This window comes from Polypterus senegalus, chromosome 5 (genome assembly GCF_016835505.1).
Source record: "Polypterus senegalus isolate Bchr_013 chromosome 5, ASM1683550v1, whole genome shotgun sequence".
Lineage (NCBI taxonomy): Eukaryota > Metazoa > Chordata > Cladistia > Polypteriformes > Polypteridae > Polypterus > Polypterus senegalus.
Window position 1 is genome coordinate 48,586,081 of NC_053158.1, and position 14,448 is coordinate 48,600,528.

The 14,448-nt window shown below is 36.7% G+C and overlaps 1 protein-coding gene across 2 annotated transcripts in view; it reads right to left on the reverse strand.

Moving 5' to 3' along the window:
* The window catches only part of pde7a (phosphodiesterase 7A), a 158,648-nt gene that overhangs the window by 14,183 nt on the left and 130,017 nt on the right, over positions 1 to 14,448 (reverse strand). For both annotated transcript variants that reach the window (XM_039754582.1, XM_039754583.1), the window contains one exon: positions 9,125 to 9,256. In XM_039754582.1, the coding sequence (XP_039610516.1) occupies positions 9,125 to 9,256 (132 nt within the window). The remainder of the gene's footprint in view (positions 1 to 9,124; positions 9,257 to 14,448) is intronic.

The following is a 14,448-nucleotide window of genomic DNA, read 5'->3' on the forward strand; positions in this document are numbered from 1 at the left end:
TTCACCTGCCCACTCTGAGGCCACCGATGAGAGGTGCAATATGCACATAAATTTCTTCAAACAAAAAGTTGATAACATCTGCTTACACCTCTCCACCACGGATATCCTGACAAGCCCCAAAAACACTGTCGATCTACTGTCGGAGACTGTCCAGCCCCTTTGCTCCTCCTCTGTTGCCACACGGGAAGAGGTGGAGGATGTCATCAAGAAAATGAAACTGTCTACCAGTTCCCTGGACCCTTTCCCCTCAGCTTTACTGAGCGCCAACGTCTCTGCCGTCTCTCCACTTATCACCAGGATCATAAACCAATCCCTTTTGGCTGGCCATATTCCTTCTTCACTAAAAACTGCTGTCATCAGACCCCTACTGAAAAAACCCACCCTGGATTCTGAAGTTCTCTCCAATTATAGGCCCATTTCCAATCTTCCATTTCTCTCTAAAGTTCTGGAAAAAATAGTTGCAACTCAACTTCATGACCACCTCAAACTGAATAATCTGTTTGAAAAGTTTCAGTCTGGTTTCCGGCCTGGCCATAGCACCGAAACAGCCCTGGTCAGGGTCACCAATGATCTTCTGGTAACAGCAGATACTGGTTCCCCTTCTTTACTCATCCACCTTGACCTGACAGCTGCTTTTGACACAATAGACCACAACTTTCTCCTTCACCGCCTGAAATACACCATTGGACTCTCTGGAAATGTTCACAATTGGTTCACATCTTACCTGACCAGCAGAACTGAGCACGTCGCCCTGGGCAGCGTAAAATCTCATTCCCACAACATCACTTGTGGTGTCCCACAGGGCTCTGTGCTAGGCCCCATCCTTTTTACCATCTACATGTTCCCCCTTGGAAATGTCATTAGCAGACATGGTTTATCTTTTCACTGCTATGCTGATGACACTCAGCTTTACCTCAGGACTACCCCCACCTCCTCTACTGCTCCTCTGCCAATATCTACATTGACTACCTGCCTGGAGGAGATAGAGGCGTGGATGAGGCTCAATTTTCTTCAGCTAAACAGATCCAAAACAGAAGCCATCTTAGTTGGCACATCACACCATCTCCGCTCTTCTACCATCACCAGTATCAGTTTCGCTGGCCAAAACATTCCCCTTTCCACATCTGTCACCAATCTGGGTGTTAAAATGGACCCTCAACTCACCTTTGACGCCCACATCAAACACCTCTGTAAGTCTTCCTTCTACCACCTCAAGAATATTGCTAAACTCCGACCAGCTCTCACCCTGGAAGATGCAGAGAAGCTCGTCCATGCCTTTGTCTCCTCCAGGTTGGATTACTGTAATGCGCTCCTTATCGGGATTCCTGGCAAGAGTATTCAGAGACTCCAGTATATTCAGAATTGCGCTGCCAGGATCCTGATGAGGGTGCGAAAGCATGACCATATCACCCCAATCCTGAAAACCCTTCACTGGCTCCCTGTTCCACTCAGAATTGAGTTCAAGGTCGTTCTCCTCACCCATCAGTGCATCTATGGACATGCCCCCCTTTACTTACAGGAACTCCTTACCCCTCATACCTCCTCACGCACTCTCCGCTCTGTACACACTAACACTCTCCAAGTCCCTAGAACCAAGCTTCGCAGTATGGGTGATAGGGCTTTTTCATCTGTGGCGCCGAGACTGTGGAACGCCCTCCCTGACTACCTGAGAGCCCCACAGTCGACTAATGTTTTTAAACGGAATCTAAAAACTCATCTTTTTAGAAAGATATTTTGTTAAAGCATACATAGATTTTCTTGTTTTATTATTTTTGTTTTACTCTGTAGCACTTTGAGATTTCTAAAATATGAAGTGCAGTATAAATAAAATTTATTATTATTATTAAATATATAACAACACATAACTTGCTAGTTTTTCAGTACTTCATGTTAGCAGGGAGCAGATCTTGTTTTTCTCTGAAGAACAACTTGGTTTGGCTGGGGAGAATTAAAAACAGCACATACTGTATATAGTTCAGCTCCTTGCAAGTTTAAGGGATTTACCAATAATATAGACATTTTTATAAATGCCCTACACTATTTTCAGGGTCTTAAAGGTATTTGGACAAACTAACAATTATAAATATAATGATAATTTTCAATATTTGGTTGAAAATTCTTTACAATCAATCAATTAATGCCTGAAGTCTGGAACCCATGGCCATCTTCAAATGCTGGGTTTCCACCGTAGTGATAATTTGCCAAGTCCTTACTGCAGCTCTGTTCAGTTGCTGCTACATCATTGGGCTGTCTGCCACCAGTTTTGTCTTCAGAAAGTGAAATGCATGTCTAGCTGGGTTTAGGTCAGTTGATTGACTTGAGGTCAGTTAAAAAACACTTGGTTTGCTTTCACAGTATGTTTTGGCTTATTGTCCACCTCTACTATGAAGCATCATTCTATCATTTTTGCAGCAGATACTACAGCCCTTATTACTTCAGAATTCACCCTGCTATTTCTGCCAGCAGTCATATCATCAATAAACACTAGTGACTGACTTCCATTGGCAGTAAGGCGTGCCCATGCCATAACACTTCTTCAACCATGTTTTACAGATGATGTTTTATTCATTGGACCATGAGCCATTTATTCTCTTCTCAATACTCCTCTCTTTCCAGCATTCTGGTATATTTTTGATCTTAGTTTCCACTGTCCAAAGAAAATTGTTCCAGAATTGGGCAGGCTTTTAGAACGTTTCCTAGCAAAGTCTAATCTGCCCTTCCTATGCTTGAAGTTTACCAGCGGTTTGCACTTTGTTCTAAACCCTCTATATTTACTATCATGAAGCATTCTCTTGACTGTAGACTTTGGCAATGACAGGTCTACCAACCAGAGAGTGTTCTTGGTTTAGCTAAATTTTATGAAGGGGTTTTTCTGCACCAAGGAAAGAATTCTGCTATCATCCAGTACAGCTGTCTTCCATAATTGCTCAGGCCTTATGGTGTTGGAGTTCACCAATGCGTTCCTTCTTTTTAAGAATGTTCCAGAAGGTTAATTTGACCACTTCTTGTGTTTCTGTTGTCTCTGTAAAGGATTTGTTTTGCTTTCTCAGCCTAATGATAAACTGTTTTTTACTTGCATGGACAGCACTTTTGATCTCATATTTAAAGTTCACAATGACACCTTCCAAATGTAAATTCCACACTTGAAATCAATTCCACATCTTTTACCTGTTTAACAATTAATGAAATAATGAGGGAACTGCTCCAACCTGGCTATGGAACAGCTTGTCAGTCAAATGTCCAAATACTTCTGAGCCCCTGAAAAGAGGGAGACCATGAACAAAAATGTCTGTCATTCCTAAACAGCTCATATGATATTTTTGGTAAACCCCTTAACTTAAAGCAGAAAGTCCACACTTTAATCGCATAATGATTGTTTTATTTCAAATCCACTGTGGTGGTGTACAGAGGAAAAATTTTGAAAATTGTGTCACTGTCCAAATAATTATGGACCTGACTGTGTATAACAAACTAAAATTAAGTTACACTAATCTTATGTTGTAAAAGCAAAAAGGGTTCAGTATACTATTGTGCTGGATAAAAATAATAAAGGTGGCAAACTTTAACTATTAAATGTCTCTGTAGACAACTATAAAAATGTGCAAAACAGTGATAATATTTAACACCTGAAATATATACTGTACTTTTTTTCTTTTTTTTTTTACTTAATGCGCATTACAAAAATGCTACTTCATTTCTAAAAATTTTTTTTCTTATGGAAAGAATGACAAGGCTTATTTAACTTAATAAAATCATCCCTAAACTAAGTAAGGATACAGCAAAGTAAAAAGGTGAGTGAAATCTAAATGCATTACAAACACATTGCCATACTGTGTTCCAAAGCATGAAGCACACTTTAAAAACAGCTGAATCTCTCTAGAAAAGAATACAATTCCTTGCTCAAGCCATACGAGGATATTAGCATGTGCTTGCATACTTCTGTGGGATTATTTTGTTAAAAGCTTTTATTAGGGAATGTCAATAGTTTGTGTTTAACTTGAGTAGATGTTTTAAAATAATTGTTTATAAGATAATTGGTGTCAAGTCAAAAATACAGTATCAGTAGAAAGAATGGTGGGAAGTGAGACATCAAGAAACAAAGGAAAAATTATTAACCCATATCTAGTTGAAAGATCACTAGTTGAAATTCAACCACTCACGTTACCATCTCTGAATTACACTTGAATGATCTTGTAAAAATGATACACAAGAGCACATAACTGGAAAAACAGAATCTAACATCTAAAAGTTGTTTTTTCCAAAGGGCTTTTACCAATAGTTTAAAAGGGGCAGTTTTGAGGTCTGGTATTATCCATCTAGTCTTGGCATGTACCAATTTACATACATCTTGAGGTTTTCATTTCTGTTTATAGAAAACCTTATACACTCACCTAAAGGATTATTAGGAACACCATACTAATACGGTGTTTGACCCCCTTTCGCCTTCAGAACTGTCTTAATTCTACGTGGCATTGATTCAACAAGGTGCTGAAAGTATTTTTTAGAAATGTTGGCCCATATTGATAGGATAGCATCTTGCAGTTGATGGAGATTTGTGGGATGCACATCCAGGGCACGAAGCTCCCGTTCCACCACATCCCAAAGATGCTCTATTGGGTTGAGATCTGGTGACTGTGGGGGCCATTTTAGTACAGTGAACTCATTGTCATGTTCAAGAAACCAATTTGAAATGATTCGAGCTTTGTGACATGGTGCATTATCCTGCTGGAAGTAGATATCAGAGGATGGGTACATGGTGGTCATGAAAGGATGGACATGGTCAGAAACAATGCTCAGGTAGCCCGTGGCATTTAAACGATGCCCAATTGGCACTAAGGGGCTCAAATTGTGCCAAGAAAACATCCCCCACACCATTACACCACCACCACCAGCCTGCACAGTGGTAACAAGACTTGATGGATCCATTTTCTCATTCTGTTTACGCCAAATTCTGACTCTACTATTTGAATGTCTCAACAGAAATCGAGACTCATCAGACCAGGCAACATTTTTCCAGTCTTCAACTGTCCAATTTTGGTGAGCTCGTGCAAATTGTAGCCTCTTTTTCCTATTTGTAGTGGAGATGAGTGGTACCCGGTGGGGTCTTCTGCTGTTGTAGCCCATCCGCCTCAAAGTTGTGCGTGTTGTGGCTTCACAAATGCTTTGCTGCATACCTCAGTTGTAACAAGTGGCTATTTCGGTCAAAGTTGCTCTTCTATCAGCTTGAATCAGTCGGCCCATTCTCCTCTGACCTCTAGCATCAACAAGGCATTTTCGCCCACAGGACTGCCGCATACTGGATGATTTTCCCTTTTCAAACCATTCTTTGTAAACCCTAGAAATGGTTGTGCGTGAAAATCCCAGTAACTGAGCAGATTGTGAAATACTCAGACCGGCCCGTCTGGCACCAACAACCATGCCATGCTCAAAATTGCTTAAATCACCTTTCTTTCCCATTCTGACATTCAGTTTGAAGTTCAGGAGATTGTCTTGACCAGGACCACACCCCTAAATGCATTGAAGCAAATTCCATGTGATTGGTTGATTAGATAATTGCATTAATGAGAAATTGAACAGGCGTTCCTAATAATCCTTTAGGTGAGTGTATATGATCTATTGGCGATCATTCCTGTTAATTTCTCTCCAGCGTAACGTTACTTGAGAATTACCCTCTTTTGATATAACCCGAATTTTGGATGCATTTGAATTCAAAACAACCTCATTTATATATGATGTACTGATTGATGTCACAAATAGAGCCCATGCTGAATATTTTCATTAAATCCCTGGCTTTACAGAAAGTCTTAGCCTCACTTGAGGATTGCTCATGACACAAGTTTGCATCACTCTACACTGAAATTAATAAGGCTATAATATTATGTTTGATTAGCCATTCCTCCAAAGTCTGATAACAATGGGTAGTTTGTACAATATTAACTCACAGTTGCTTATTATATTCAGCTTTCAAAATTTTTTTTTTTAATTAAAAGTGCCCTAGTGTAGCTCCTGCTCCCATGACCCTGATCTAGAATGATAATAAATTATAGATTGCTGTATTTTCCAGGTGAAATCAGCATTGTTCTTTACTACTGTTGTGCTCCTAAGAAAGAAAAATATAATTTTATATAAATCAGGCATCAAGCCTACAAACACTCTGCACACAGTCTTTTTTAATGCTAAAAGCAGGGAAATCGACAGCAGAAACACATAACATGGTTTTACAGCATACCATGTGGTTTAAGACCAGCTGTATACGTGTGACAAACATCAAAAGCAAACACAAAATGTATGCAAGAACATTGCAATGCTGTCAGAAGGAAGGCCCCACAGTCTCTGATTTACGCACATACAACTTCAACCGTACACACATTTAAATGGAACTCAGAGCAAGTAAAATTCAAGGCATACTGAAAGTGCCAGAGAATTGCAGGCTTGAACAGAAGAACATGCATATAATAAATAACATTTTATGACCAACACCCTCTAAACCCCATCTCATTAATCTCCCCCACCTCCCCTCCCCTCCCTTATTTGCAATACATTGCCTTGGATTCCTGTATGTCTAATCATTTTCCTCTGATGACAACTCCTGAAATGAGTTGAAAACTTGGAAATAAAAAACTATTTTAAGGTTCGTGATTCATTTTTTCCCTTTGTGGATTTATAGTTACAAATATGCAAACTGCTTCACAGACCTTTGTTTGCATATATATATATATATATATATATATATATATATATATATATATATATATATATATATAATATATGCTACTGATTAATCTCATTAAATGAGTGCAATTAATGTGTTAAAAATTTCTGTTAATAAATTTAACAAAACACCCAAATGTATAGGTTGACTATGCTTCACTCATTGAGAGCAGAAGAAACTGCGTCTAGTACAAAATGATCTCAACCCCTGTCTCTGTGCTACAGAATTTCAACCTCTTCACCTTCCTCTAGTTTACTTGTCACCAACGAACAGTGGAGGTTGACGGAATTTAGGGGAGCAGGACAGGTAGAATACAGGCTGTCAGAATGTGAAGCGCGTGATGAAGACAGCAATTTGTTATGGTAGTGACAGTCTTTCAGAATTGACCAGTGATTACATTAAACAGTAGATTTCAATTCTAATGCACTTGAAGCATTATGAAGGTGTTGGCTTTGCTCAAACTGTAAACTCTAATGCTTCTTCTAAATGTGAGTGGTGTAACAAGAGCTTTGGGCAACCTTCAAACATGCTGTTCACTGATCCCCAGGACAGATATTATGAAAATAATTGTGCCAAAAATGTTTTTTTTTTTTTTTGTTTTGTTTTAATTTTCCCTTCTCTCTCCTTCAAAACAGATGTTTACAGGATCAGACTATTTTTAATAACTGACATGAATACTGTGATCTAATAGCTTTGACATAGCAGACTCTAAAAATATGCAGTATGTATGGGGTGGCACAGTGGCGTAGTGATGGTGCCTTGAGGTTAGGATTGGGGTCGCAGTCTTAAGTGTTTCCTTTGAGGAGTTTGCATGTTTTCCAATTTCTGTGTGGGTATGCACCAGTTTTCTCCCATAGTCGAAGACACAGAGGATGAAATGAAGTGAATTTGTGTTGCTAAACTGGCCCTAGAGTGAGAGTGTATGTGTCACTCTGATGTACTTGACTTTCTGTCCAGGTATTGTTGCTGCCTTGCATCGAATAACTGTAATAGTCTCCAGTTGCCCAGAGTCCCTGCCCTGGATAAGCAGGTTAGTCTTTGTAGTTGGCAGCACCCTTTATAATAATAATTTTTTTTTCTGCAGCCCTGGTCACTGATGCTTCCCTCATCCTTCATAATACAGTCTTGAGCAGCAAAAAGACACTGAATTGGGATCTATTACAGTGGTGCAAGCTACAGGAGGACAAATACTCAGTCCTGCTAAGTTAGAAAGAAAATATTTAGCATTCCTGGCCAATACTTTCCCATGTGAACATCCATTTTTTGTATCTGCTTTTAATAAAAAAAATAGCATACTTTGAATATACTGACGTGCTTAAGCAGTTGGTTGAATAAATTGTCAGAAAATCAATAATGTCTCATTTTTTAATCTTCATATTATTTAAAAGATTGTATTACTGACAGATCCAATCAATCAAAGTGCTAGCCTAACTTGTATTTTGATGTCGCACAAAAACCCTACTATGAACTATTGGCTAATTAGTGTTTTGCTGTTTATTTAGTTGTTTCTGTTATACAAAACTATCAATACATAAACTGGAATAATTTAATATACCGAGGCAAGTGGTCATTTAAATTGATTTTATTAGGAAGTAATCACTAAGTTATTTGTGCTTTACAGAAATATATAAATTTTCTTGAAGGAAAACATGTAAAATTGTGATTAATATGTAGTTAATTTCACTAAAAATGTTAACTGTAATATATATATAAATATATATATTAATTGCAATATATATATATATATATATATATATACATATATACATATATATATATATACACACACACACACACACATACATATATACACATATACTTTTTGAAGAATATATTGTTTGTGAGGTCTTTTAAAGTAAGAGTGGAATACCTTGGCTTTGTTGAAATTCTAAATAGTATGTGTCATATTTTTACAACCGGATTCACTGTGGGCCACAAAAGGATTAAAACTGTTCAGTTCTACACCCTTTGTAACCATTATTGCTAAACACATGATCAAAATAGTTTATTATTTGCTAAAGTGTTTTGCATAAATAGTTTGTGGATTACTAATTTGCTGCTGTTAAGGAAGAAACAATTAACTTAAAACCATAATAGTATAAATCAAATTTAAAACACAAGTACACAAAATGAGTAGAATGAACACTAAAGAGGCTGAAAACCATAAGCCAACATTTCATACAGAAATAAAACTACAATTCTGGGCATTTTGCAGATTGACAGCTGCACATGCTACTCAGGTGAATGAAAAGTTCAGTTAACATAACAGGATGCTCTGAAAAAAATATTCAGTAGTACTCCAGGAACAATTTTCTCTAACCTTAATCTAATATATATAGCTTACATTAAACGGGAATTAGGCAGAGAAACCTCATTAATAACAGCTCAACATGAAAATATCTTATACATTACCTTGTACAAAGATGCTAAGTAATGGTTTGTCTTAATGAGGAAGGACTGATTAACACCTGGATGATCCAAGTCATGTGTTGCAGCTGCCAAAAGACCGAGAAGAATATCCCATGGAGTAAGAGATTTGCAAAGCTTAAAGAAAAATAAAAATAAAATGTATTATTTCAAGAAAACAGAGGGTCAGTCAATAAACATACTTATTTTAATATTTTATTGACTACCAAATGTTGTTGGATTCTATAAATTCCTTTTCAAGTCTGCTGATCCTAGTTGTGGTTGCAAGTTTCAGAGATACTGTAGCAGCAACAAGTGCAAGACAAGACATGTAAAACATGCAGGAACACACATGAATCTCACAAGCTAGGGTAAGGGGTTGTCAAACGTAGGATTCAAGTGCACGCCCACCATAATGCTACAGGGATAATCTAGAATTCAAAGGAAAAAGCCTAGTGGAAAAGAAAGCCTAACAGCTTATGGTTGGAGACATTCTAGAAAGGGGACCAAAGGAGAAAACAGCTTTATTACTAGGCGATCGCAACCAATTATTTATAACTTTTATTTAATCCCTTTAAATGTAACTTCCTAAGAAATAATTAGGGGGAAAACAATTATAGTGAAACCCTACTATTTAAGTTAAATGGTCTTAAAAATAAAAATAACAGCAAACTATACCCAGCCCAAATTTTGCCTTAAGTTAGTATAGTTCTTGCAACTTGCATAGGACAAACAAAGTGATACATTGATAAGGCAAACATATAATGTGTTCCTGATGTATTCTACTTAGCTACGTAGTCCCATAAGATTGTGTGGCTTGAAGAAATGTCCTTGTAATGCTAGGGTATTCAAGCGTTAAAGAACTTTTTACATTTCTTCCTTACATTTTTTCTACATACAACTACACTATGCTCTGTACTAAATGCCCTTTTGATCCTGTCTTCAACTAAACCTTCCCTCTCACATTTAACATAATTGCCACTTCTGTCTATATTTTATGGTTTGCACCACTTTATTTCTAAGTGTGAAAAATGTCCATAACTCCAGCATTAAAATATGTGCCGTAGCTCTAAGCTTCCTAGATGGGTATTGCAAAATTCCTATAAATGCCATTTCCAGTGCATTGACAGGCCCCACCTAACCATTCACAATTATAACAAAACAGTTTAGTTTGACTCTTTATAGCTCTTTTCAGAGGAATTGTGGCCCATTTTTAGTGTGGTACGGAAGTGCTCATTGACTTTGTTTTTCATTGGACATCTATGGTTAGCCTATCCAACTCAGCAGAATGCAACCCTTCTTTAGTGCTTTTTCACCTGCTGATCCCTTCACCTCAGCCCCTTAGACCTTCAACTTACTTGAATCCTCCTTTATTCAAGTTTTCATTCCACTAAATAGTATTTATTCATTTGTTTTTGTTCTAGGACATTAACTGTTAGGAGTATATTGACTTCAAGATATTCCACTGGTGCTGTTTCTCAGTTCATTAGTAAGGCCCCAGTAAAATTAAAGAGTCGGTACAAAGAAATTTTTTATTGAGGAATATGTGTCGATTTTAAGGCACTCTACCATATGCAAGTGTCATGTAGGCAAATAAAACTAAAATGCCAAATTTTATTACTTTAAGTAATGACTAAGACGCTTATAAAAAAAAAAGAAGAAAAAAAAAAAACACTTATTAACAATTGAATTGTAAACAGCAGCATTGTTCTATCCAAAACACCGATGCCAAGTTGCTTTAGCCTACATTGTTTGTTGCCTTGATGTGACCAATTGTGATTCTATGCATCCAACCCTTCATTTTCTGAACATGCTTTGGTCCAGTACAGGGCTGCTCCCTTTCCTGCATTCGTCTCCAGCCAGTAGTCAGAAGCTTGTTTTCTTCTCTTCTTATGGCAAGGTCTTGTGGGCAGAGTGGATTGCCTTCCTCGGCATGAAAAACATATTTCCTTTCTATAGAAACCCATCTGCCTGTAAAGGAATAGAAACCAGGCTGGAAAATCTCTGAAGCTCATTGCATTGACTGGTGTTCCTCTATTGTATACAACAGGAAATGAAAACAACATTCGGGTTTAATGAAACTAAACTAAAGCCTCACTAACACCAGACGTACATTTCAATGAGCCATCTACTCTATGTATGCACCTTTCTTAGGGAAGGTACATTTACAGGATGCCTTCTACTTCACTTACTCACCCATGTTAATAACACAACATTTTGCTCCAGAGCCTGCCTTCTGTTTAACTTGCTTTCACATGTAAGCAAATTCAAGTGGTCAGCAACTGCAGTGGACAATCCATCTCCACTATTAGTAAATGAATGACAGCTGGTCAGGAACCCTTAGAACACTGTGCACTTCATTTATAGTCTCTTCTAAGTAAAAGTAAAGTAAATGAAAGCTACTTCAATTTATCAACAACATAAGGATGATAGAAATGGAGTTTAAAGACAATCTGATAAAATGCATCCATTACCTGAGTCTTAGAAAATAAAACTAAATTGCACCTACTTCTCAGAATACTCTGCTTACATTAAATTACCAAATTAAAAAAGTGGATGGTGACTCTGACATGTGTATTTGGCTCACATTCTTTCCAGCTATCTAATCCAATATCTGCAGTGTTTTATGGAGGATTCGTAAAAACTAGACGGATGGCAAAAACAGACATTTACTGCAGCTAAGGGAGGCATGTTTGAAGTTAAGTTTTATTTTGTAAGTGAATTCAAGCTTCATTATGAGTGTTTTTTAGTAAAGTAACATCACAGAAAGGAGGGAAAGACTATATAAATAATGAACATTGGTACTGTATATGCTTTATTTCCTTTGTTTCAAAGCAAGTTGACCCACTTCAGATTAAAACACTTGTCTTAAATGAAAATGTAATTACTGATTTTATATCAATACTACAATATTTTCTAAAAGACAAATGCCATCTTCTGACTGACCATAAACTGACCATTTAAGGTAGGCTAACCACAAATATTTAGTAAAAAGTGTTAACCACTTCAAAAAAAAAATTAATGATCATAAATTATTGAGGAAAAAAGTTTGCCAGCTATGCACAAATGTGCACAAAATAGTGGATGGGTAAGGAGTCAAAGAATAAAATACAATGGCAATAATGCATTAGGGATGTGAAAAAAAAACTTTAGCTGATTTAACACCATTCTTTACCCTACTCACAATGCAGTGCCGCCTTCTTTCCCAACCACTCTCCTGTGCATTCCGGAGAAAAGTTTGGGAACTGAGTTTACCTCATAAAAACCAAATCATAATGCTCTTTACAAAAAAGATTTCAATATATCCTATTTGTGAAAAAGCATATAGATACAATTTTCAAAACAGGATCAAACAAGGTATTCTAACAAACCAGCCTCTGACAGATACAGGTAAAATGAGCTGCAGAACCCTTCCTCAATCATCCTCCTCATGTTGCACACTCTTAATGATACACTCAGTAGAAAACTTAAAAAAATACAAAAGGCGGAAATTACCTTAATAATTACCTCTTTGTGAAGAGGGTTTGGTGAATAAGAAATCATATTAAATGAGTCTTATCTCATATTTTTGGTCTAGCCTCTGGTGATTTGGAGAATGTTCCACTATATTAGGTGTATTTGCTTTTTATTAGAGAGTGGGCTTAAGTTTTTAAATCTTGCATTTAAAAACTGTGTATTCTTTCTACCTATGGAATAGTGTTGAAATGAGCAATATTTGTAAATGTAGTCCTTCCTTACATGGGTTATTTACTTCTTGGCATTTTGTTGAGATGGAAGGTGGGCACGAGAATGTGTAACCTAAGAACTAACTTACTTTGTGTTGTGTAAATAGGTCTTATCTGGTTTAATAAATTGTTCTAATTCCTTTTATTCCCTTAATCACAAGTTGAATTGATGCTGTAGAGCTAAAATAAAACAACTGAATCAGGCAAAATCAGCTGCATCAAATGCCACTTTTTAACCCCTTTGCATATGCAATGCTGCTGCTCCCAGCATTTAATGAGTGAGGGACAGAAAGAGAGCACAGCTGGACAGCAGGAAAGGCATCTTAAAAAGTAAACAAGAGAATACATTCTGCATGTCTGAAACCCCACCTCCCAACACTTAAGCATAAAACATGGAATAAACTGAGGAGGCTTCCTGTCATGCTAGCAGACAGAAGAACAGTGACCTTGCAGTGCTTATCAGAATATACCAAAAACAGGCTAAAAATCAGCAAAATCTGTAATTTGACATAAAGTTCAGAATTCAATGGAAACGTACCCATTTCTGATTCTTTGAACAGAACGTTTACCAAATGTCTTGGACTTTAACATCCCTATAATTCAGACCAGAGAGAATATCTATATATGACATGGATACTTCTCTCTACTCAATAAAAAACAGACAGGTGCTTCAAGGGTATGCTAACTCTAGTGAAAAATGGCCATTTACAAATTTGCACTGCAGCAAACAAAGGTTTTGCAGTATACCTACAAGTTTTTTGAAATCAAAAATTATTAGTACTAAAAGATGTAAATGGGTAACTTGACTATTAAACTCTTCTACAAACAGTGAAAAAATACTGAAATGTATTTTTATGTTTTAAGCATCCTGAGTTGTGTACCAGGTGAAATACTTCTATTACCCATTGTGCTAAAAATCTGTGGAAAACATTTAAATATAAAATACAAATACAAATAAAAGGACAAGGTATTTTTTTACATTGGTGCATAAGGGTTTTTAAAAGAAATGTTTATATGCATTGACTTGTATGTGAACTGTGTGTAATATGTGAGTTTACAACTTTAAGAATATTAGCCAAAATGAACCTGATGGGAATATTCTTAGAAACGGTGGAGAAAACAGGAACAAGTCATGTTTTAAGCAAGTCAAGTGACTGAATGAGAAACAAGCTGAACTTTTACCAGTTCAAGTAAGGAGAACACCAGCTGTGGAATCCATTTTAGAAGCAGCACTAACAAGTATGCAGATGGATATAAAGCATGCCTGTGTGCATAATTAATTACTACTTTTATTATATCTTAAAAAAACCCTAACTTTTAATTATGCTGTGATATGGATTTTTGGCCACAGAGGCCATTTCTAGAACTGCAATTATGAGGAAAAAAAAGAAAGCTATCCTGGAACTGGATTACATAATATTTTATGAACATCTATGTCCAACATTAACAATATAATGATGGGGTATTAAATTTAACAAAAAATGTCAGGCTTGTTTATACAGAGCTTCAGATTGTGACTAAAATAGTCACAAATGTAACATAAAAGTATAATGTGAGAGAAGAATTTAGTCATCTTTAGCAACCAACACCACAATTTTCTTTTTC